This window comes from Scomber japonicus, chromosome 1 (assembly GCF_027409825.1).
Source record: "Scomber japonicus isolate fScoJap1 chromosome 1, fScoJap1.pri, whole genome shotgun sequence".
NCBI lineage: Eukaryota > Metazoa > Chordata > Actinopteri > Scombriformes > Scombridae > Scomber > Scomber japonicus.
In genome coordinates, this window is record NC_070578.1 from 864,657 (window position 1) to 888,750 (window position 24,094).

The 24,094-nt window shown below is 39.7% G+C and overlaps 1 protein-coding gene across 1 annotated transcript in view; it reads left to right on the forward strand.

The window, feature by feature from the left end:
* Window positions 1-266: 266 nt before the first annotated feature.
* Window positions 267-24,094, forward strand: part of LOC128361162 (mucin-2-like) — a 31,271-nt gene continuing 7,443 nt past the window's right edge. The window contains 28 exon segments of the mRNA XM_053321635.1: window positions 267-336; window positions 1,129-1,293; window positions 1,418-1,512; window positions 1,607-1,733; window positions 2,117-2,372; window positions 3,039-3,088; window positions 3,694-3,803; window positions 3,912-4,063; window positions 6,384-6,522; window positions 6,939-7,049; window positions 7,391-7,567; window positions 7,800-8,039; window positions 8,671-8,827; window positions 9,048-9,176; window positions 11,354-11,501; window positions 12,590-12,633; window positions 12,784-13,061; window positions 13,064-14,527; window positions 14,579-18,971; window positions 19,014-19,205; window positions 19,410-19,550; window positions 19,760-20,001; window positions 20,380-20,551; window positions 20,784-21,034; window positions 21,218-21,401; window positions 22,489-22,714; window positions 23,368-23,540; window positions 23,634-23,703. Coding sequence (XP_053177610.1) covers window positions 267-336; window positions 1,129-1,293; window positions 1,418-1,512; window positions 1,607-1,733; window positions 2,117-2,372; window positions 3,039-3,088; window positions 3,694-3,803; window positions 3,912-4,063; window positions 6,384-6,522; window positions 6,939-7,049; window positions 7,391-7,567; window positions 7,800-8,039; window positions 8,671-8,827; window positions 9,048-9,176; window positions 11,354-11,501; window positions 12,590-12,633; window positions 12,784-13,061; window positions 13,064-14,527; window positions 14,579-18,971; window positions 19,014-19,205; window positions 19,410-19,550; window positions 19,760-20,001; window positions 20,380-20,551; window positions 20,784-21,034; window positions 21,218-21,401; window positions 22,489-22,714; window positions 23,368-23,540; window positions 23,634-23,703 — 9,956 coding nt within the window.

The window sequence follows — 24,094 nt, forward strand, 5'->3', positions numbered from 1 at the left end:
CTGTACTTTGTTTTTTTATGGGGGGTGGGGGGGGGGGTTAATTGTATGTTTTAATGTTTCTCAAATTACATGTTTTTCTGTTTTATGTAAAGCACATTGAGTTGCCATTGTGTATGAAATGTGCTGTACAAATAAAACTGCCTTGCCTTGCCTTGCCTTGTTTTAACATCAAGTTTTTAAATCTTCTGACTGCTCCAGCTGAGCTGAGTGCCTTCAGGCCATCATCTTTCTACATCGTCATCAACACCAAGGTGGGCATACAAATGATGGTCCAGCTGTCTCCCATGATGCAGGTCTTCATCTCAGCTCACCCTTCACTCAAAGGAACCACCTCTGGTATGCCTCAACATCAGTACCTGATGTTTTACATTTGACTTTGTTTTTTGAATACAGAGTTACACAATATACAACAAAATACAAAACAGACAGAACCAGACAAACAGGTTTGATGGGACAAACTCCACATTGTGTTTTCTTGTAGATTTTTAGAGCATAAAAAGAGAAAACTACAAAAACTACAAATACAATTAAACAACTTACAAGAATACTAAAACTTCCATTTACTGTATGTCCGAGCCATTTGTGTAAAGAGTGATCAGTGTTGAAGGTATTGTAGAAAGGAGGACCAGCTGTCTTAAGGATTAATGTTGTTATTTCATGTGGTAAGTTTTTCTAGATTGAGTCAGTTGAATGGGTTGTGGATACCTTGGTTCTGTCTTTCCAGTTCAGCAATATAGTCTATTTGGCAGTAGTTAGTGATATTAATATAAATGGTTTGGTATATTTGGGTGTATCAACTCTGAATACCGTGACCATGTTTTTCAGCATGGCAACTTTGGTTAGAAGTGTGTCAATGATATCCAATTTGCTAAGATTTCCCAAATGCTTAAGTTTTTCTTCTATTAACAACACAATGCTGTGTTTAATAGCTATGTTGTCAGTTAGGTCTGGAGATTGTAACAGTGTTTGACTTGAAAGTGATTTGTTTATTACAGCCAGTGGATGGCTTTCTACTCTTACTGGTATGCTAAAGCAATATTTTACTCACTTAGGAGTTGATTGTTGGAAAAAGTGTTATGTAATACATATCTTTAGTATTTTTGTAAATGTGTGTCACCTTCTCTACAGGTTTGTGTGGGAACTTCAACAACAAAATGAGTGATGATTTCAGGGTGATGAATGGGCTGGTGGAGGGTACTGCTGCAGCCTTTGCCAACACTTGGAAAACCAGAGCCAATTGCCCTGATGTCACCTCACGCTTTGGACACCCCTGTAGCCAGGGCATCAGCAAGGGTACTAGATTGCCTCCTCCAATGTCTTATTATGTCGTGCCATACCATGTAATGTGTGACATATCGTATTTTCATAGATTAATATGAATCTTCATTCTTCATTTATGTATGTTTCTTTGTCTCAGAGAGTTATGCCCAGTACTGGTGCTCCAAGTTAACAGATCCCAAGGGAGTGTTTGCTCGTTGCCACTCTGTCATCAGTCCTGACATATACAAAGATGTAAGTCTGCACACACTAAGCTGTAATGACAAATAAACATGCTAAACTACTGTACCCTCAATAATGTGCTCATGCCCACTGTGTCCCCTCACAGAACTGCATGTATGACAGCTGTAACTGTGAGAAAAGTGAGGACTGCATGTGTACTGCAGTGTCCTCCTATGTCTATGCCTGTTCAGCAGCAGGAATCCATATCACCGGCTGGAGGGCAACCATCTGTGGTGAGCAAGGAGTCCTTTGTTTTACTGTACTAATAGAGAGATGCCTTGTTTGTAACAAACAGCCAAACACATGTAACAATAACAGATCAAGATGAAATATTTAATGAGATTTAATGAAATGATTGGTTTGGTTATTGCAACAATAAACAATAATTCAACAAGGTAAATATCACAAAAACTAAGCACAGCATATACACAATTGTTTGTATTGTACTGACTTATATTTAGCTGGGAACAGGTAGAGGTGCCATCAAATCAATATTAAATTGCAAGTTAATGTTAATGGTTACACCGTGTGACCCTTTTCTATTCTCTTTCTGCAACAACAAACAATTAAACTACATAAAATGTGCTAACATGCTAATACTTTTGTCTCCCAACAGGTAAATTCAGCACATCTTGTCCTGCTGGATCAGTGTATGACTACAAAATGACCAGCTGTGGTCGTACCTGCCATTCCCTCAGTCAGGTTGACTACTCCTGCCAGACCAGCTTCACCACAGTGGATGGCTGTGGCTGTGCCGAGGGAACCTATATGAACGAGGAAGGCCAGTGTGTGGCCAAGACAAGCTGTCCCTGCTATGATAAAGATACCATTATTCCTGCTGGACAGGCTATCACCAAAGATGGCGCCACATGGTAAATACAGTGTACAGTGATGTCAAGAGTTGTGAAAGACATAATGAGAAGCAAACTAGCATTTCTGACAGAACTTTTTTGTTGCATTTTAAGGCAGTGCAGAGCAAAACAAATGACATATCAATTTCAGACATTCAAATAACATCGGGGGAAATAGATAGAAGGCACTAGGTAGACAGTAAGGATTTACATGTGTCAGGGAGAGCCAGTGTGATGGAAACAAGCCTCTACAACCACACAAACAATGCTGTGCAAGTGTTTTGAGATAAATGACACTCACAATGACAAAACAACATTCTGATAATTCATAGAGTGTAGTTTAGCATTTTTGCATGTTAACGTACTGATTTTCACTAAACACAATGATAAAGCTGATGTCAATGAGAATGTCATAGTTTTGCTGGAATGTTCTCATAAACCAAAGTATTGGTATATGTAGTTAAATTAAAGGCCAGAGTTCAGCAAAGATATTAAAATTCATCCTGTGGAAAATGTCTAGACGTTTTACTTTGTGCCAAAAATGCCAATCTGTGGATAGTGTTAAATTAAAACTCAGTCACCATATGAATGTTCAAAAAACAGAATTTAATGGCAAACCAATTGAACAGTTAAGAACTACGAAAAATTCAACTATGTTTCTCATATCTGTCATACCTGCTCTCACAGCATCTGCAGACAAGGAGCTCTCAGCTGCTCAGGAGGGAAACGACCACAATGTAGGTTTCCACATGCAGACACATTCAAATCCCATAATTCACATTAACCATAGGAGTTGTAGGTGTTTCCTTTTTTGCTTAAATACTGAATTCAATCTGTGAATTAACTGTTAAAGGTGCTTGCAGAATGGACTTGGCAGAAATGGAATGTAATATTCACAAGTATGTTTTAATTAGAGAATAATCATCTGAAAATAAGAATTGTTTTGTTTTTGTTACCCTAGAATGAACCCTTTATATCTATATGTAGACAGGGCCTTTTACATCAAGTTTTGCAGTTCTCGCACATGCTTGGTGGGGGAGAGGGAAGAGTATTCAGTTGGTTGCATTCTGCAACCTCATCACTAGATGCCACTAAATCCTACACATTGGACCTTTAAATCCCTTAAAAATGTACATGTCCTATTGACAATCCATATGTTATCAAAGAGGCCTGTTGAGTGCAAAAAATTAAAAATTCTCTTCCACATCAAGCATTTTCAAAACTCAAGAAAAAATGTTCATGCTAAATTGTGGAAGTAATTATGCACATTTCTTGGAATTTTGACATGTTGACTTCTGTTTATTGTTCTTCTCTAACTTTGAATTTGTTATTGATTACCCAGCCTCTACAACATGCATTTCCCCCATGGTTTACTTTGACTGCTCCACTGCTCAGCCTGGGACAACTGGGACTGAGTGTCAGAAGAGCTGCAACTCTCTGGACATGGGTTGTGTAAGTACCAACTTCACCACACACATGCTCACAGAAATCAAACCGTTACACAAACATGCACTGGCTTTGTTTGACCCTCTCTTTCCCCTCCATGTTGGATGGAAACAGATCAGTACTGGCTGTATATCAGGCTGCATGTGCCCTGATGGCCTGGTGTCAGATGGATCAGGAGGTTGTATCAAAGAGACCAACTGTCCATGTCTGCACAATGGACAGGTGTACCAGCCTGGACAGACGCTGACTGTGGACTGCAACACCTGGTTTGTACAGTGCTTTAGTTCCCATAGCCAACATTATGTGTTCAATATGTGCTCTCTTTGCCAACGTCTTTTTCACATAACATGTGTTTCCATCAGAATGGCAGAGTGCAGCATGTGTGTTGGTGTCGTAAGTGTCTGTTATGAGACAAATTAGAATTATTATATTAATGGGAAACCCAACTCATTGTTCTCAAGATGTTGCCTTGAAGTGTGCTCAAATGTGCCATACTGCATACGATAAATGCAGTTATGAAGAAATAGTGATGATGGACCATTGCAGAAAATTCTCTTTTTTTCTCCCACCAATCCCACAATGAGCAAAGTTAAAGTTACCGTGTGATATATTTTGCCACTTTTTTAAACAGAAAAGGAACTCAGAAGAGACAAAAGACATGTTCATGATGCTTGTACCAGAGGGAATGATTATAATTAGGGCCCAAGCGCTGACAAGCGCGAAGCCCTATTGCATCTGTCAAGATTATTATTCATCTTTTTCTTCTGACAAAGAAACTGCCTTTTTGACCCCCTAAACGTGCCCCAAAACTCACCAAAGTTTGCATGCAAGCCAGACCCGGCGAAAAATTTGATATTTTATGGTTTGCATGAATGGGCGTGGCAGAATGGCTCTCTAGCGCCCCCTGCAAAATCAATAAAATCGAGAACTTCACCACAGGTTGACAGAGAAACCGAACTCGGTACACATGTTCATCATGTCAAGACGCACCAAAAAGTCTCTTGGACACATACCCTAACACCAACAGGAAGTCGTCCATTTTGAATCAAAATATTGATTTTAATGCCGATGTTGCCATCATATTTGAACGAACTTCTCCTAGAGATTTCATCCCATCCACTTCAAATTCACACAGAATCATCTTGAGACATTGGAGATGAAGAGTTATCAAAATCTTTTTTTCCGTCATTCCTGGTTGCCGTGGTGACGCGGCGAATTTCGATGTCTCGCCATGAAATTTCAAACCCTCATAACTTGACTCCACATGGTCTGAGCTTTTCCAAATTTCATATGCTTGTTCAGCGTCCTGGTCTGAACACATGTACAGTCTCATATTTAGTGACAGTCATAGCGCCAGCTACTGGCGACAGGAAGTCACTTGCTTCATTCTTTCACTAATGACCCATCATCAAATACTGTTGTCATGACAACACATTCAACGCCATGAAATACGATTACAGTTTTCAGGAGCAAAGTATGCCTCCACGGTAACGAAACTCAACACACACGTCTGGAGTGGGTTCATTTAACATCCCATATACTTCAATGGGATGGGCGTGACTAAACAGCTCAATGGCGCCCCCTTGAATGTTTCAAAATTGAACCTCAGCTTTCCCGATTGACATAGAAGAATTCGATAGGTTTATGTATCATCTCCAGCCGCACAAAAACGCCATTTGGACCCATACCCTAAGTCCAACAGGAAGTCGGCCATCTTGGGAAAAAATGCTCAATTTTGGTGAGTTTTTTGCTCATTTCCAGGCCTCATATTTTAACGAACTAGTCCTAGAGATTTCATCTCATCCACTTCAAAATCGCTAAAAAACATCTTGAGACATTGGAGATGAAAAGTTATCAAAAGCTTTTTTATGACTTCTTCCTGTTGGGCGTGGTTGTGCGGACAATTTCGATGCTTCGCCATAAAGAAGGAAGTCCTTATAGCTCCTGTAGACATTGTCCCGTCTACACCAAATTCATCATGCATGTAGAGGGTCCCGCCCTGAACACATCTATGCATCAATACTGCTTCATATACACAGCGCCACCTACTGGACACAGGAAGTAAGCCTCATATGACAAACATTATCCGATTTATATGAAATTTACAGGATTTGTTCTCCACATCATACACTGCAACATGACATATAATTGGTGGGTGATCTCTAGCGCCACATAGTGGACACAGGCAATGTGACTTAGCCCCATGACACAATGTTCAACAAAAGTCTCCAAAAGACTTGTCTGTCTTTTGGAACTCCTCATTATCTTTGAAAGGAGTCAGTATTTTATCATATTATATTTTATAAATTGAAAAATGAGACACTATTGGGCTGGCTGAATCTAAAAGATACACTATAATTGGCAACATTAGGATCATAAATCCAGTAAGGCAACAAACAACCCATAATGCAACACTTCGCTCTCTATTCAGAAAGATATCTGAACTTTTAAACATGCAATTGTTTAGCTCTAAGATGAACCCCACTTTCCAGGAAAAAAAACTTATCATAACAATTATTGAGAATTTTGAAGATGTAATGGTTTTTCTAGCAAGGTTTACACAATGTCTTGTGTCTGTCTCTTCAGCTATTGCAGTGGCAAGACATTCAGATGTACCACCAACGTGTGTGATGCAGTTTGTGGGATCTATGGTGATGGCCACTACACCACATTTGATGATAAGAGGTTTGACTTCAATGGACAGTGTGAATATACACTCCTCCAGGTACAGTGGCAGATTATGTCCAAACTTTAGAGATAAATGGACAGATGTGCAGGGGTTAAGGTTGTAATCCTTAAAATTTAGTCCAAAGTAATTTGACAACTCGTATTATTTCCATGATAAGAGCAATCTGAATCCTGCAAGGGAATAGCGGTCTCTGCCGACCCTAACCCTATTTAATAGCTAATTAGGCTATTGTAGAACAAGTGCCAACCATTAACTGTATCAAAAATGAGGACTAAGAAAATCTCAAAAATATGTGAAAAACTGAAAAATAGTTAGTAGTTGTCAATAAAATTTAAAAAAGGGTATATTCATAGATCATAGATTTTACAAGCTAGAGGAGATCTTAAAGGATTTTTATTTTAAAGATGGTGTCCAATAATGGTATTCTGTGTCTCTCAATGTGCCTTAATCAGGACTACTGTGGTTCTAGTCAGGGCAGTGGAAGCTTCCGAATTATCACTGAGAATGTTCCATGTGGGAGCACAGGAACCACCTGCTCCAAGACCATCAAGATTTTTGTTGGGGTAAACACAACACACTTACACTGTGCACATATTCTGTTTCAAACACTAGGTCCCACTATCAAACTAATGTTAATATTAACACAGTGAAGTTGGGCTTTTATTATTTGCTTTATTTGCTACTGTAATGGGATGCATAAGGTTCACTCTGAGACCAGTAATAATGAAATGTCATCCTATAGTCATGCTATGATGCTGATGCCCACAATACATTAAATATACCCTGAACATTTATATTCAATAACACTGCTCATGATATTTAGCCGTCATACTTGTTACTTGTTCCACCTCACTTAACTGGTTGCAGTAATAAAAAGCATGTTATTTAATGTTGAAACCCACAGGATAATGAATTCCAGCTTAAAGATGAGAACTTCCAGGTGGTAAAGGGCAGCAGCCAGGTGTTACCTTCTCAGTTACAGAAGATGGGTATTTATCTGGTATTGACGGTCAAACCAGGACTTGTGCTCATGTGGGACCAGAAGACCAGTCTTTTTATTAAACTCAGTCCAAAGTATGAGGTAAGCAAAGCATGACTATTTGTTTAGCCAGTTCCTTTCAGGCTAGCTTCTTCTCTAGGATATACCAGGACATGACAGAGAATTGTCTCAGACATTTTGTTCCACAAAGTATTAATAAATACTCAAAAACATTTTTGATTCAGTATTTAATCTATCTTGTTATGCTGCAATACTTTGATGTATTTTTTCAGTCCTATCATATAGCATTAAACTCTGTCATTGGGTCCCTCAGGGTAAAGTATGTGGTCTGTGTGGAAACTACGATGGTAACAGTAAGAATGACTTCACCACACGCTCCCAGGAGACAGTAGCAGATGTTTTACAATTTGGCAATAGTTGGAAAGCTTCATCCAGTTGCCCCAATGCCCAACTCCTCACTGACCCCTGTGCTTCCAACCGCTACCGGGCAGCCTGGTCCCAGAAACAGTGTAGCATCATCACCAGTGCCACCTTCAAGAGCTGTCATTCAAAGGTATGGTGATAAGAAACATGGATACACACATTAATGATATACACAAGCAATCACCTTAACTACCTTCTAAAAATATAATACATAAAATGCATAATAATAAAATAGAAAAGTAAGAATGACATAATTTGATATATGATCGAACATAAAACCCATATGATTTTATGCCATTGACAGCAATGTGAGACTGTTCATTTATGTATTTATAGTAAATGAACCTTGTATACATCAGAATTTTCAGAATATTTCACCACCTAGGTGATACATCCAAAAAAACAAACAAACAAAAAAACAGCTGCTTGTAACCCTTGGGTCACCAAACCCTTGCCAGAAAAAACCTCACCACTTTCAATTTGTCCTATTTCAGCAAATTTATATTCGGACTACTGACATAAGATAAAAGAAAGACAAATGTAACAACTACTAGTCAGACTGTTAAATATTTAGACTGGATATTTATAGTTAGGTGATTCTTTATCATAGCACCAATATCTCTACTATTAGAACTGATAGTACAACCAGTGTGATTACGACTACTGTTACCAATGCTACTGCTGCTGCTACTACTACTAGAACAGGACAACATTTTTATTACCCCCAACATTCAATTACAGTATGTTATTGTCTGTTTAAGGTTGACCCAGGGCCATTCTTCGATTCTTGTGTGAGAGACTCTTGTGCTTGTGACACCGGTGGGGACTGTGAGTGTCTCTGCACTGCTGTGGCTGCCTACGCCAAAGTTTGTAATGAAGCTGGAGCGTGTGTGAAATGGAGAACTCCCAAGCTGTGCCGTAAGTTTGACTCCAATAACATGATGAAAACCTGATGGTACAGAGTACTTTGGAGGAAATTTCAGGATTCTGGGCAACTCTGGTGCCAAATCAATATCAGAAATGGTTTCTTTAGCCAAATAATTTTAATTTAAATTAATTTTCAAATTTATTTGTCATATGAAGCAAAATCATGGGTATTTAAAATCTTGGACATTATTTTTGTCTCTTTCTTTTGCAGCTATTTTCTGTGACTACTATAACTCCCCTGATGGCTGTGAGTGGCACTACAAGCCTTGTGGCGCTGACTGCATGAAGACATGTAGGAATCCATCAGGAAACTGTTCCAACTTCATCAATGCCCTGGAAGGTATGGTAGACTGATCTTTTTGGTGTCTCATTACCAGGGCCGCCTTAACCTAATGTTAGGCCCCGGGGCTGAGAGGCTTTGTAGGCCCTCCATCCCCTTGATTTACAGAGTCTCATCTTTAAAAAGTGTAATATCTAGGTAATCTGCATCCAGTGGCGGCTGGGGAAAAAATGTTTGGGGGGGCACAGTTTAATGGTTGGTGGTCCGAGGGTTAGTGTCAAACAAACCATAGCACCACTTCATACCATAGCAAAAACATAAAAATAAGACAGGGAAACCAATCTAAAAACAACACAACACACTATAATGTTCCCTGGTTTGTCCCAGTATAATATCTCACAGAGAGAGGGAAAAAAATATATTAGATATGATAAAATGCCCATTGCACTCACATCACCTAAAGTTACCAACAGTTAAAGCAGAGTCATCAATAGGGTAAAATGCTTAAAATGAGACACCACCACCTATATTTTAGTTATTGTGTCTTCAGTCCTCATTTTACTGTAATCTTTTAGTTGTTGCAATACCTAAACATGACAGTAGACGGCGCATTAAGCACTATACACTGCTGTGATTAAGCATAACTTATTTAACTTATTTTAATAATAACATGTACCCCAAATTAACTGTAATAGTCAAAATTACCTCTATCATTCCTTTCCTGCATTTATGCATTTTAATTTTCTACACTTCATAGTTATGTCTTTTATAAAGTCTTTTTAACTGTTTACAATATTAATAAGAGGAATGCAGCTACTACCAGATCTTTTATATGTTCTGTTGGAGCTGCTGGATGCAGCCACTGTTATGGACTGAATCTATGTTCCTCTTGAGGAGCTTGGCATAGAGGAGGTGCACATGTGGGCAGATGTGGCCAGCTGCAGAAAGAGCTCAGCAATGCTAAGCCTGCTAAAAACAACTTATAGCTCCATGCTATTGTCTTGATGGCTGCAGCTACTTTAGTGTTTGCATTTTTTTGTTTTAGCTTTGTTTTTTAGGTCCTCAACGTTTCGGTGCTGACACTTTAAATGAGTAAACAGATAAAGCAAAAAAATGAATAACTCACATTGCATCCAGCTAGCCAACTCCATTTATCATAACAGCTCCGGGTCTCAGCTCGTCCTCCATCACCTGCTGCTGCTGAAGCCGGTCCAGTGTAAACTGCTTTGTCCTCTTATTGTCTTCTAGTTAAAGTCTTGTGAAATTGTGTTTTTGTATAGAAATTACCAAATAATCTTTCATTTCCATGGCTCCACTTTATCGTCATCTCCTGAAACTATAGCTGGCGAGAGGGCGTGAATGACAGCCACAACTGTCCAATCACATTAGATTAAAAGACTTAATACATCAACAGTTCTCCCCCGAATTGTTTGCAGCCTTGTCCTCTCTCTGCGGCTCGTGTGCTCCCCCCTCCTCCCTTCCACTGCTGCGGGTGGTCCCCTTCTCTTCTCCAGTCCTATCTGGGTCCTACTCTGCTGGACACACAACAGCTGAGAGGAGCGAGTGAGAGGATGTTCCTGTAAAGGTCCCGGCTCCAGAAACGGGGTTTATGTCTGTGGTTTGGAACTATTTCCAAGTGTGTCCTACAGATATAGTCAATTTGCAATTTGCAATGACTCCAAAGCAGCATAATTAATATGGCAGTGCCATATTGGCACTTTTTTCCATAACTTAAGTTAAAGTTGTTCTCTTATTTTGCACAGACAGTGTTTACATTTGGAAAGCCATGTTGCATTTATGTATGCATCCAGTGCGGCATCACAATAAAATTAGGCACAATGTGTTATTCCAAAATAGGAGATATGTTATGCTCTTATCTAACAGTTTTGGTGCAAAAAGCCTGCATATATCGGTATCGGGTGATATCGGTATCAGAAATTAAGAGTTGGGGAATATTGGATATCGGCAGAAAAGTCAATATCCAGCATCCCTAGAGATTATAGTTGAAGCAAAACCTCTCTGCGATACCAGAAAATCTCTGTCTGACTTTACCAATCTGCATATAGATAGCCTGTGGAGTACAGTTACACTCTGCACCTCGAACAAAATACAGTTTTAGAAACCAAAGAATGTGTACTCTTCCTCTAAAATACTGCGGGTCTATATTTTATTGATGGGGAGGCTGCTATACTTGTATTTATATTGAGGTAAATGAAAATGTTATAATTCTGTTGCAGGCTGCTATCCACAGTGTCCTCCAACCCAGCCATTCTTTGATGAAGACACAATGAAGTGTGTCACCTGGGGCCAATGTGGCTGCTATGATGACAAAGGCACCCATTACAGCATTGGAGAGAAGGTTCCGTCAGACGAATGTACCACTTGGTATGTGTTATACAAAAGATTCCTCTTCGCAGTAATGACTTAGCACACAGTAGACACTGATGCATCCACCACATTTGGACATGCACACTTCTAATGTAAAATAACTACGTATATACAGATATATAATATGGAATTTTGACAGAGCAATAAAATAGCAGCTGAAGATTGACATGTGGATGAAACCCTTGATGTCAACAAACTTTTTTGACTGCCTTGAATTGAATTTTTAGTAACTAATTTCAGACAAACATTAAGTGATATCAAAAAATGGGGTCATCTAGTTTGATGAAGATTAAAATATGGGTCAAAGAAAGCAAACCAAAAAAATAGAAATGACATTTTTTACAGACACAAATGAACATGGCCCATGGGATGGGATATGGGATATTTAAATTTTTGTTCTTTTGGTATGCCTCATAGTTCATGAGTATTTAGACAAATACACAAAACTGACAACGTGGTCGCACTATTGGTGCCATGTAACATGTTAAGTATTTCCACATGGTACACCTGTCTATAAAGTATGAATGCTTCAGCACTTTTAGTTTTTGAGATATTCAAACATTTCTCCCATACACTTTCCATTATATTTTTTATTTTTAAAAATATTTCAAATAATATTTCTAATTATAATAAATTATATAAATAATTGGAATATGCTACAAAACAACAAAATGTTCTGAAAGAGCTGAAAATGTTGATAAAGGCTTTCTGTGACTGAAATATATGCAGAAGTAGTGAAAATAGTAGCAATAAAAAAAAAACATATATCAATAGATATGAAGATATGATTTGAAGATCAGAAAAGATGAAGGTCTGGAGCTCTCACATTAAAGATTTGAAGAATGAATGTGTCAGTGCCTCAACATTGATACTAAAAAATACCGCTTTGAAGACCAAAAGCGTGACTGCTTGTTTACGCTAAATATTAAGAAAACAAGTAGACAATGTCGAGGTAATATGTAACTTCACTGAAAAGCAGGTCTTTGGTAAATATTTCCAGATCTTATATTGTGCATTTGAAGAAAATGTTCAAGTTTTTAAATGCCAAAGCACATGGGGATAATCACTTTCATTCTTTGTCAAAGCTCCTGCACAGTCTCTGGAATAAGGTGCAACTACGATGTGAACTGTGAGTACATAGGTTCACTGATATTAAGACAATGTACATAACATACCGAATATACTTACACATACACATGAATGTGTGTATATATATATATGTATGTATGTATGTATGTGTGTATGACAGTTAAAACAATTAAATACTGTGTCTTTTTAGTTTGCACATGCTTCATTAATGGAAAAATCTACAAATATGGGGCTACCGTCTACAACACAACGGATGGATTAGGACACTGCATCACAGCTGTGTGCGGGCCAAATGGCACCATAATCAGAAACATCTTCCCATGCTTAACCACGACCACTGCTGTCCCGACAACAACTCCCTTTAGATTCAGCACGGCTATAAACACAACGCCAGGTAAAGCTTTTTGGGCGCTGCATGATATGAAACAATGTAAAATATTGAATGAAAAGGGAAATTTAACAGAAAAGGAAATGCATCTGAAATTATTGTTAGTATAAAACTTTTAAAATAATTCACGAAGTGATTTTTTGGAACTTTTATTGCAGGTGTAACCACAGAGGAAATCACAACCATACCTGGAGAAACAACCATATCAGAGGAAACAACAATACAGGTTGAGACAACAAAACCACCGAAAATAGTCACCACTGGCCCAGTCACAACTGCCACCACTGGTGTTGTTGAAACTACAACTTCATTCCCAGGGGAAACAACCAAGAGTCAAGAAACAACAGTGGTTACATCCAAACCCTCTATTGTTACCACCACTACAAAACGACCATCAATAACGACAAAAGGAACTACCACCAAACCTGGAGAAACAACCATATCAGAGGAAACAACAATACAGGTTGAGACAACAAAACCACCTAAAATAGTCACCACTGGCCCAGTCACAACTGCCACCACTAGTGTTGTTGAAACTACAACTTCATTCCCAGGGGAAACAACCAAGAGTCAAGAAACAACAGTTGTTACATCCAAACCCTCTATTATTACCACCACTACAAAACGACCATCAATAACTACGAAAGGAAGCACCACCAAACCTGAAGAAACAACCATATCAGAGGAAACAACAATAAAAGTTGAGACAACAAAACCACCTAAAATAGTCACCACTGGCCCAGTCACAACCGCCACCACTGGTGTTGTTGAAACTACAACTTCATTCCCAGGGGAAACAACGGAGGGTGAAGAATTAATAGTGGTTACCACCAAACCCTCTATTATTACCACCACTACAAAAAGACCATCAATAACAACAAAAGGAAGTACCACTAAACCTGGAGAAACAACCATATCAGAGGAAACAACAATAAAGGTTGAGACAACAAAGCCACCTAAAATAGTCACCACTGGCCCAGTCACAACCGCCACCACTAGTGTTGTTGAAACTACAACTTCATTCCCAGGGGAAACAACCAAGAGTCAAGAAACAACAGTGGTTACATCCAAACCCTCTATTATTACCACCACTACAAAACGACCATCAATAACTACGAAAGGAACTACCACCAAACCTGGAGAAACAACCATATCAGAGGAAACAACAATAAAAGTTGAGACAACAAAGCCACCTAAAATAGTCACCACTGGCCCAGTCACAACCGCCACCACTGGTGTTGTTGAAACTACAACTTCATTCACAGGGGAAACAACGGAGGGTGAAGAATTAATAGTGGTTACCACCAAACCCTCTATTATTACCACCACTACAAAAAGACCATCAATAACGACAAAAGGAAGTACCACCAAACCTGGAGAAACAACCATATCAGAGGAAACAACAATAAAGGTTGAGACAACAAAACCACCTAAAATAGTCACCACTGGCCCAGTCACAACCGCCACCACCGGTGTTGTTGAAACTACAACTTCATTCCCAGGGGAAACAACCAAGAGTCAAGAAACAACAGTGGTTACATCCAAACCCTCTATTGTTACCACCACTACAAAACGACCATCAATAACGACAGAAGGAACTACCACCAAACCTGAAGAAACAACCATATCAGAGGAAACAACAATACAGGTTGAGACAACAAAACCACCAAAAATAGTCACCACTGGCCCAGTCACAACCGCCACCACTACTGCTGTTGAAACTACAACTTCATTCCCAGGGGAAACAACCAAGAGTCAAGAAACAACAGTGGTTACATCCAAGCCCTCTCTTGTTACCACCACTACAAAACGACCATCAATAACGACAAAAGGAACTACCACCAAACCTGGAGAAACAACCATATCAGAGGAAACAACAATACAGGTTGAGACAACAAAACCACCGAAAATAGTCACCACTGGCCCAGTCACAACTGCCACCACTGGTGTTGTTGAAACTACAACTTCATTCCCAGGGGAAACAACCAAGAGTCAAGAAACAACAGTGGTTACATCCAAACCCTCTATTGTTACCACCACTACAAAACGACCATCAATAACGACAGAAGGAACTACCACCAAACCTGGAGAAACAACCATATCAGAAGAAACAACAATACAGGTTGAGACAACAAAACCACCGAAAATAGTCACCACTGGCCCAGTCACAACTGCCACCACTGGTGTTGTTGAAACTACAACTTCATTCCCAGGGGAAACAACCAAGAGTCAAGAAACAACAGTGGTTACATCCAAGCCCTCTATTGTTACCACCACTACAAAACGACCATCAATAACGACAAAAGGAACTACCACCAAACCTGGAAAAACAACCATATCAGAGGAAACAACAATACAGGTTGAGACAACAAAACCACCTAAAATAGTCACCACTGGCCCAGTCACAACTGCCACCACTGGTGTTGTTGAAACTACAACTTCATTCCCAGGGGAAACAACCAAGAGTCAAGAAACAACAGTGGTTACATCCAAACCCTCTATTGTTACCACCACTACAAAACGACCATCAATAACGACAGAAGGAACTACCACCAAACCTGGAGAAACAACCATATCAGAGGAAACAACAATACAGGTTGAGACAACAAAACCACCTAAAATAGTCACCACTGGCCCAGTCACAACTGCCACCACTAGTGTTGTTGAAACTACAACTTCATTCCCAGGGGAAACAACCAAGAGTCAAGAAACAACATTGGTTACATCCAGACCCTCTATTGTTACCACCACTACAAAACGACCATCAATAACGACAGAAGGAACTACCACCAAACCTGAAGAAACAACCATATCAGAGGAAACAACAATACAGGTTGAGACAACAAAACCACCAAAAATAGTCACCACTGGCCCAGTCACAACCGCCACCACTACTGTTGTTGAAACTACAACTTCATTCCCAGGGGAAACAACCAAGAGTCAAGAAACAACAGTGGTTACATCCAAGCCCTCTCTTGTTACCACCACTACAAAACGACCATCAATAACGACAAATGGAACTACCACCAAACCTGGAGAAACAACCATATCAGAGGAAACAACAATACAGGTTGAGACAACAAAACCACCGAAAATAGTCACCACTGGCCCAGTCACAACTGCCACCACTGGTGTTGTTGAAACTACAACTTCATTCCCAGGGGAAACAACCAAGAGTCAAGAAACAACAGTGCTTACATCCAAACCCTCTATTGTTACCACCACTACAAAACGACCATCAATAACGACAGAAGGAACTACCACCAAACCTGAAGAAACAACCATATCAGAGGAAACAACAATAAAGGTTGAGACAACAAAACCACCTAAAATAGTCACCACTGGCCCAGTCACAACCGCCACCACTAGTGTTGTTGAAACTACAACTTCATTCCCAGGGGAAACAACCAAGAGTCAAGAAACAACAGTGGTTACATCCAAACCCTCTATTGTTACCACCACTACAAAACGACCATCAATAACGACAGAAGGAACTACCACCAAACCTGAAGAAACAACCATATCAGAGGAAACAACAATACAGGTTGAGACAACAAAACCACCAAAAATAGTCACCACTGGCCCAGTCACAACCGCCACCACTACTGTTGTTGAAACTACAACTTCATTCCCAGGGGAAACAACCAAGAGTCAAGAAACAACAGTGGTTACATCCAAGCCCTCTATTGTTACCACCACTACAAAACGACCATCAATAACGACAAAAGGAACTACCACCAAACCTGGAGAAACAACCATATCAGAGGAAACAACAATACAGGTTGAGACAACAAAACCTCCGAAAATAGTCACCACTGGCCCAGTCACAACTGCCACCACTGGTGTTGTTGAAACTACAACTTCATTCCCAGGGGAAACAACCAAGAGTCAAGAAACAACAGTGGTTACATCCAAACCCTCTATTGTTACCACTACTACAAAACGACCATCAATAACGACAAAAGGAACTACCACCAAACCTGGAGAAACAACCATATCAGAAGAAACAACAATACAGGTTGAGACAACAAAACCACCGAAAGTAGTCACCACTGGCCCAGTCACAACTGCCACCACTGGTGTTGTTGAAACTACAACTTCATTCCCAGGGGAAACAACCAAGAGTCAAGAAACAACAGTGGTTACATCAAAGCCCTCTATTGTTACCACCACTACAAAACGACCATCAATAACGACAAAAGGAACTACCACCAAACCTGGAGAAACAACCATATCAGAGGAAACAACAATAAAAGTTGAGACAACAAAACCACCTAAAATACTCACCACTGGCCCAGTCACAACTGCCACCACTGGTGTTGTTGAAACTACAACTTCATTCCCAGGGGAAACAACCAAGAGTCAAGAAACAACAGTGGTTACATCCAAACCCTCTATTATTACCACCACTACAAAACGACCATCAATAACGACAAAAGGAACTACCACCAAACCTGGAGAAACAACCATATCAGAGGAAACAACAATACAGGTTGAGACAACAAAACCACCGAAAATAGTCACCACTGGCCCAGTCACAACTGCCACCACTAGTGTTGTTGAAACTACAACTTCATTCCCAGGGGAAACAACCAAGAGTCAAGAAACAACAGTGGTTACATCCAAACCCTCTCTTGTTACCACCACTACAAAACGACCATCAATAACGACAAAAGGAACTACCACCAAACCTGAAGAAACAACCTCATCAGAGGAAACAACAATAAAAGTTGAGACAACAAAACCACCTAAAATAGTCACCACTGGCCCAGTCACAACTGCCACCACTGGTGTTGTTGAAACTACAACTTCATTCCCAGGGGAAACAACCAAGAGTCAAGAAACAACAGTGGTTACATCCAAACCCTCTGTTCTTACCACCACTACAAAAGGACCATCAATAACAACAAAAGGAACTACCACCAAACCTGGAGAAACAACCATATCAGAGGAAACAACAATAAAGGTTGAGACAACAAAACCACCTAAAATAGTCACCACTGGCCCAGTCACAACAGCCACCACTGGTGTTGTTGAAACTACAACTTCATTCCCAGGGGAAACAACCAAGAGTCAAGAAACAACAGTGGTTACATCCAAGCCCTCTCTTGTTACCACCACTACAAAACGACCATCAATAACGACAAAAGGAACTACCACCAAACCTGGAGAAACAACCATATCAGAGGAAACAACAATACAGGTTGAGACAACAAAACCACCTAAAATAGTCAGCACTGGCCCAGTCACAACTGCCACCACTGGTGTTGTTGAAACTACAACTTCATTCCCAGGGGAAACAACCAAGAGTCAAGAAACAACAGTGGTTACATCCAAGCCCTCTCTTGTTACCACCACTAAAAAACGACCATCAATAACGACAAAAGGAACTACCACCAAACCTGGAGAAACAACCATATCAGAGGAAACAACAATACAGGTTGAGACAACAAAACCACCTAAAATAGTCAGCACTGGCCCAGTCACAACTGCCACCACTGGTGTTGAAACTACAACTTCATTCCCAGGGAAAACAACCAAGAGTCAAGAAACAACAATAGTTACATCCAAACCCTCTATTGTTACCACCACTACAAAACGACCATCAATAACGACAGAAGGAATAACCACCAAACCTGGAGAAACAACCATATCAGAGGAAACAACAATACAGGTTGAGACAACAAAATCACCTAAAATAGTCACCACTGGCCCAGTCACAACTGCCACCACTGGTGTTGTTGAAACTACAACTGCATTCCCAGGGGAAACAACGGAGGGTGAAGAATTAATAGTGGTTACAACCAAACCCTCTCTTGTTACCACCACTACAAAACAACCATCAATAACGACAAAAGGAACTACCACCAAACATGGAAAAACAACCATTTCAGAGGAAACAACAATAAAGGTTGAGACAACAAAACCTCCGAAAATAGGAACCACTGGCCCAGTCACGACCGCCACCACTGCTATTGTTGAAACTACAACTTCATTCCCAGGGGAAACAACCAAGAGTCAAGAAACAACAGTGGTGACATCCAAACCCTCTCTTGTTACCACCACTACAAAACGACCATCAATAACGACAAAAGGAACTACCACTAAACCTGGAGAAACAACCATATCAGAGGAAACAACAATAAAGGTTGAGACAACAAAACCACCTAAAATAGTGACCACTGGCCCAGTCACAACAGCCACTACTGGTGTTGTTGAAACTACAACTTCATTCCCAGGGGAAACAACCAAGAGTCAGGAAACAACAGTGGTTACATCCAAGCCTTTTATATTTACCACAACCATAAAAACACTGGTAACAACCACTGAGGGTGTTGTCACAGGAGGGCCCAAAACAACAATTCCAACAACAAAACCTTCCATTTTGAACACCACTTCATCTGCAACTACTAACACAAAATTGATAGGCACTACATCAATTGGCCCAGTAACAGAAACACTTCCTGGCTATACAACTGTTTATAATACTGGTTCAACCACAACACCCCTGCTCAGTACAACTACCACATTATGTGCCTGTATTGTCAATGGAACTTCCTATCGTCCAGGTAATTCCTGCTCTGTGGCCCTGTTTTCCAATAACAAAAGTAAATCAAAGTAATGAACCTTTCTTGACCCAAGTCTGCTAACCTTAGTTCAGTCTTGGCCATATGAAGTAAATTACTCCGGTCTTCATTTTAAGGTTCTATTCATGAAAAAATGTTTATGTCAACCTTTAATGTTGAATTCTAAACTTATACTCCACTGATTTTCACAGGGGACTTGGTGTACAATGTCACTGATGGCTTAGGGTGGTGTTTCCTTGCACATTGCAGTGCATCTTGTAAAGTTGAGAAACAGTCCACTCCGTGTCCCACAACACCGATACCCAGCACAACTGTACATTCTACAGTGATCATCACCACTACAAAATCAACCTTTTCTACCACCACAAGTATTCCTACTTCCACTCCATTAACAACTACCCTGGACTGCAATGATGAGTATCCACCAAGAAAGGTGCGAAAAAGATCAAATAAAACTCTCTGCATCTCAAAAAATAATTTTAACTACATTATTAGAGATGTACCAATTGCAATTTTCCTGGCTGATTACAATTTCCAGTATTTTAAAAAGTTGGTGTTTGTAACTTTTCTTGAGTTATGCACTATGTGCACCGTAATGCAGCTAGGTGTGGCAAAAATGTCCATATGTATGTATATATATATATATATATATATATATATATATATATACAGTATATCAGGTTGATCAGCTGGTCACCTACAGATTAGCTGAAAACTGGCCTGTGGCTGTTGCATCAGTAAATACAACATTACAGTTTTACATACCCATTTTCCTGTATGACCTGCTGTTTCCCTGCTTATCCCTATCCAGAATGGAGAGTCCTGGACTGTTGACAACTGCACCACAGCTATTTGCACTAATGGCAAGGTCATAAAGACACCTAAGCCCTGTCCCACAGCACAGCAACCCATTTGTGCCAATGGACGTAAAATGATGAAGGGCTATGATGATAATGGATGTTGCCCCCACTATGAATGTGAATGTAAGTTGAAAAGTTTCAATACAGTTAGCTTTACTACTGAAGTCTTTTGCATGCAACAGACAGTATTGTGGCGGTGTGTTTTCACTCTTGACAGCAATACCATGACTGAGATGGTTTTTGTTGAAGATAACTGCTAACAATTACAGCCTTCTTGATTGGGGTAATAATGACACTTTCTGGCTGTTCCAGTTCTTACCTCTATTTACCATACTTGGTTCCTTTTATCCTGCAGGTGTGTGCAGTGTCTGGGGTGGATCCACCTACAACACATTTGATGGAAAATCATACCGTTTCAACAAAGAGTGCTCTTACTACCTTGTCAAAGAGATTATTACCAAATATAACCTGACTATTACATTAAATAAACATGACTGTGATCCTTCAGACAACACATTCTGTACCCAGGCTCTCACTGTTACATACCAGTCCTATGAGGTAGTACTGACTCGGCGGTTGAAGACTTCAGGAACAGAAGCTAATGCGGTAAGCACCTATTCAAAATGTCAATACATTTGCTGTTTTAGTGTCAGCGTCTCACTTTATTTTGAGTTTACTAATTTAATAGTAGTCTGTCAGTAATAGCAGTCTGATGCGTGATGCAGTTAGGGTTAGAAGTGCTGATGTGGTTCAGTCTTCTCTCATATCTTTTTTCTCCTTATCCTGCAGGTTTATGTGAATCAGAAACGCATCTATCCAGCTTACAGCAATTCTGTCATGCACATCATTGGCACAGATATGATAATATTATTGATTATACCAGAGATCAAGACAATAGTGACCTATAGGGGCTCCACATTCAGCATTGACATTCCCAACTCTCTCTTTGGTGGGAACACTGAGGGACAGTGTGGTAAGTTATTATAACATTATTTTAATGTAGGGCATTACGATTAACTTTGACATTCAGAAATAAGGTTATTTATGTATTCATTTATCACTTATTTTGTATCCAGTTATAGGACTAAATGATTTTGGAACTGATTACTAATGAACTATAACTAGTAGTGGATGGTAGTATTTACTCTCATGCAACATTAAGTAAACAGCATGTATATTCAACAGCACTTATTTAAAAAATATAACAAAAGTATAACATACAATATATGATCTTAACTAAATGTACTTAAGGGATAAAAGAAAACACACCATATGTAAAGTTAACTGGGTCTATATACTGTGTATAAATGTATTGCACCATGGGAAAACAAAAACATAATGACAGAATCATGGATGTATTGTAAGAGCTGGATACTGGACCAAATAATGGCACCCATTCAGTCCTATAAAACTGATGGACTGGCGCATACACCAAAGAAAGTCTCGCTTCTGGCTTTGTGTTATTTGGGCCACTGAATGTGGGATGTAGAAAATACTAATTATGGGATCAGCAGGCAGATTTGTGTCATGGCCGTTGGGGTTATACTTCAGTCAGGCAGGCTCTGTGTTGCTGCTGTTAAGAAAAGAGAGTTCTGTGTGTCCACACTCAAGGGCAGAGGGTGACTAGTGGCTCTTAGCTACATGAGCCTGCCTTGGAGATCAGCACAACAGCACAGTTGCATATTACATCAATATTAACTTCCTTCCTCCCTTTCTCCCAGAGGAGCAAGCGACAGCATAGTTTCAGCGGTGTGCAATGTGTGAGCAGAGTACTGACGGTGGATGTACTCTGCTGTGATTAAAAGGCTGCTCATGTGGGAATGTTGGGTCTCTCTAAATTAAAGAGTACAGCCTAGACCTCCTCTAAGTGAAAAGTGCATTGAGATTACTTTTGTTGTCATTTGGTGCTATATAAATAGAGATGAATTGATTGATTCATGTACCACAGGTGAGGGCATGCACATAAAAGACAAAGATACATTTTAAATCCAAGTCATCAGTGTACCATTGCATATAAGAAACTATGCTGTGGCCTCATCATGCTGCCTCTCCTTTTCCAGGAACCTGTGACAACTCCCAGAACAATGACTGTCGTTCTCCCAACGGCCAGGTGGAAAAATGCACAGAATCTGCAGACCAGTGGCGTGTGCCAGATATACCCTGTGTCACCCCCACAACTCCACCTACGATGACTACTACAATGACACCCCAGACCGCCTCAACACCACCACAGTCAACAACCCAGTCTGTTTGCAAACCTGCCATTTGTGATCTCCTAACGAGCAGGTAGGGGGAACAACATCATATTTTTAAAAAACCTTTTAGTCTCTAAGGCTGATTTATTGCAAGTACTTGTGCATTGAAATAGCAAAAACCTTTTTTATGATTCTCAAGGCAGTTTTAAAGGCATTCTCAAATGTTCTGCCACATTTTACAGTGTAAATGGGCAGTTTTAGATCTGAATGAATAGTGACTCTTTGGCCCTCCATAACCTTAATGAAGAGCAGCATTTAAACTCATAATGTGTCTCCCACAGGGTCTTTTCTGTGTTACATCTAAAACAATGTGTACACCTGTTGTGATATGGTTTATATACTGCTGTTATCTCATGCTTTAGAGAGACACCCCAGTTTGAATCAACATTAATTACATACTGCCTACAGACACTGTTCAAGAAAAGAACTGATGAATATGGGTGTATTGATAATCTCTGTGATATTTACACTCTGCGACCAGCAGAAAAACAACCTGTACATTGTTATGCAGTCTAATGCAACACGACTACTAAGCATGACCTAGAAACATACCATACAACTGAATCACACAACTAAAATTCAAAACAACTGAAGTATCTTAGAATTTCTCTCACAACTCATTGGATGCAAAGTCTTCTGCTCACTTCTTCTGATACACTGTTATGGCCTGTATTTCCCCTCCAGCGTATTTGCTCCGTGCCACTCAGTCATAGCCCCAGGACAATTTGTGCAATCCTGTGTGAATGACATTTGCAATGGTGGCAATGATAGCTGTTCCAGCCTAGAGGCCTATGCTTCTGAGTGCTCTAATGCAGGAGTCTGTATTGACTGGAGGAATGACACCAATGGGCAGTGCGGTGAGATATATAGTATTGCAGTCTGTATTATAGGCCTACAATAATACAATTGCTTAGATTTCTGAATCATATAAACAAATCTCCATTTTACAGAACACAAGTGTCCAAGTGGAAAAGTGTACATGGCCTGTGGTCCTGCTGTAGAGCGTACGTGCAATGAAAGGTAAAGTATATGTCAGTTCAATGTGTTTTTGTTGGTTTGTTTCTGATCATTTACACACCACTTACTTGATTCATATGTTTATATTTTTGATGTCAAGCACTGAATTTAAAGATGTTTCATAACATCAGCATCAATATTATCCACATGAACATGATCACCCAAAATTTTGATCACTGTTTTCTTTGATGAGTGAGTTTTCAACTAGAATGTCAGATCTTGTCTGTGCAGTTGATTAAATAGCTGCAGTCATTTCATAGCAGAAAGAATGATGTTGTATTTAATCTACATTGTGGTTGAAGATGCGCCTCTTTCACCTAACAGTAAATAAAAATGGGGTGTCATTTTACACATTGATGATAATAGTGATAGTTTCATTTATTATTTATGTATT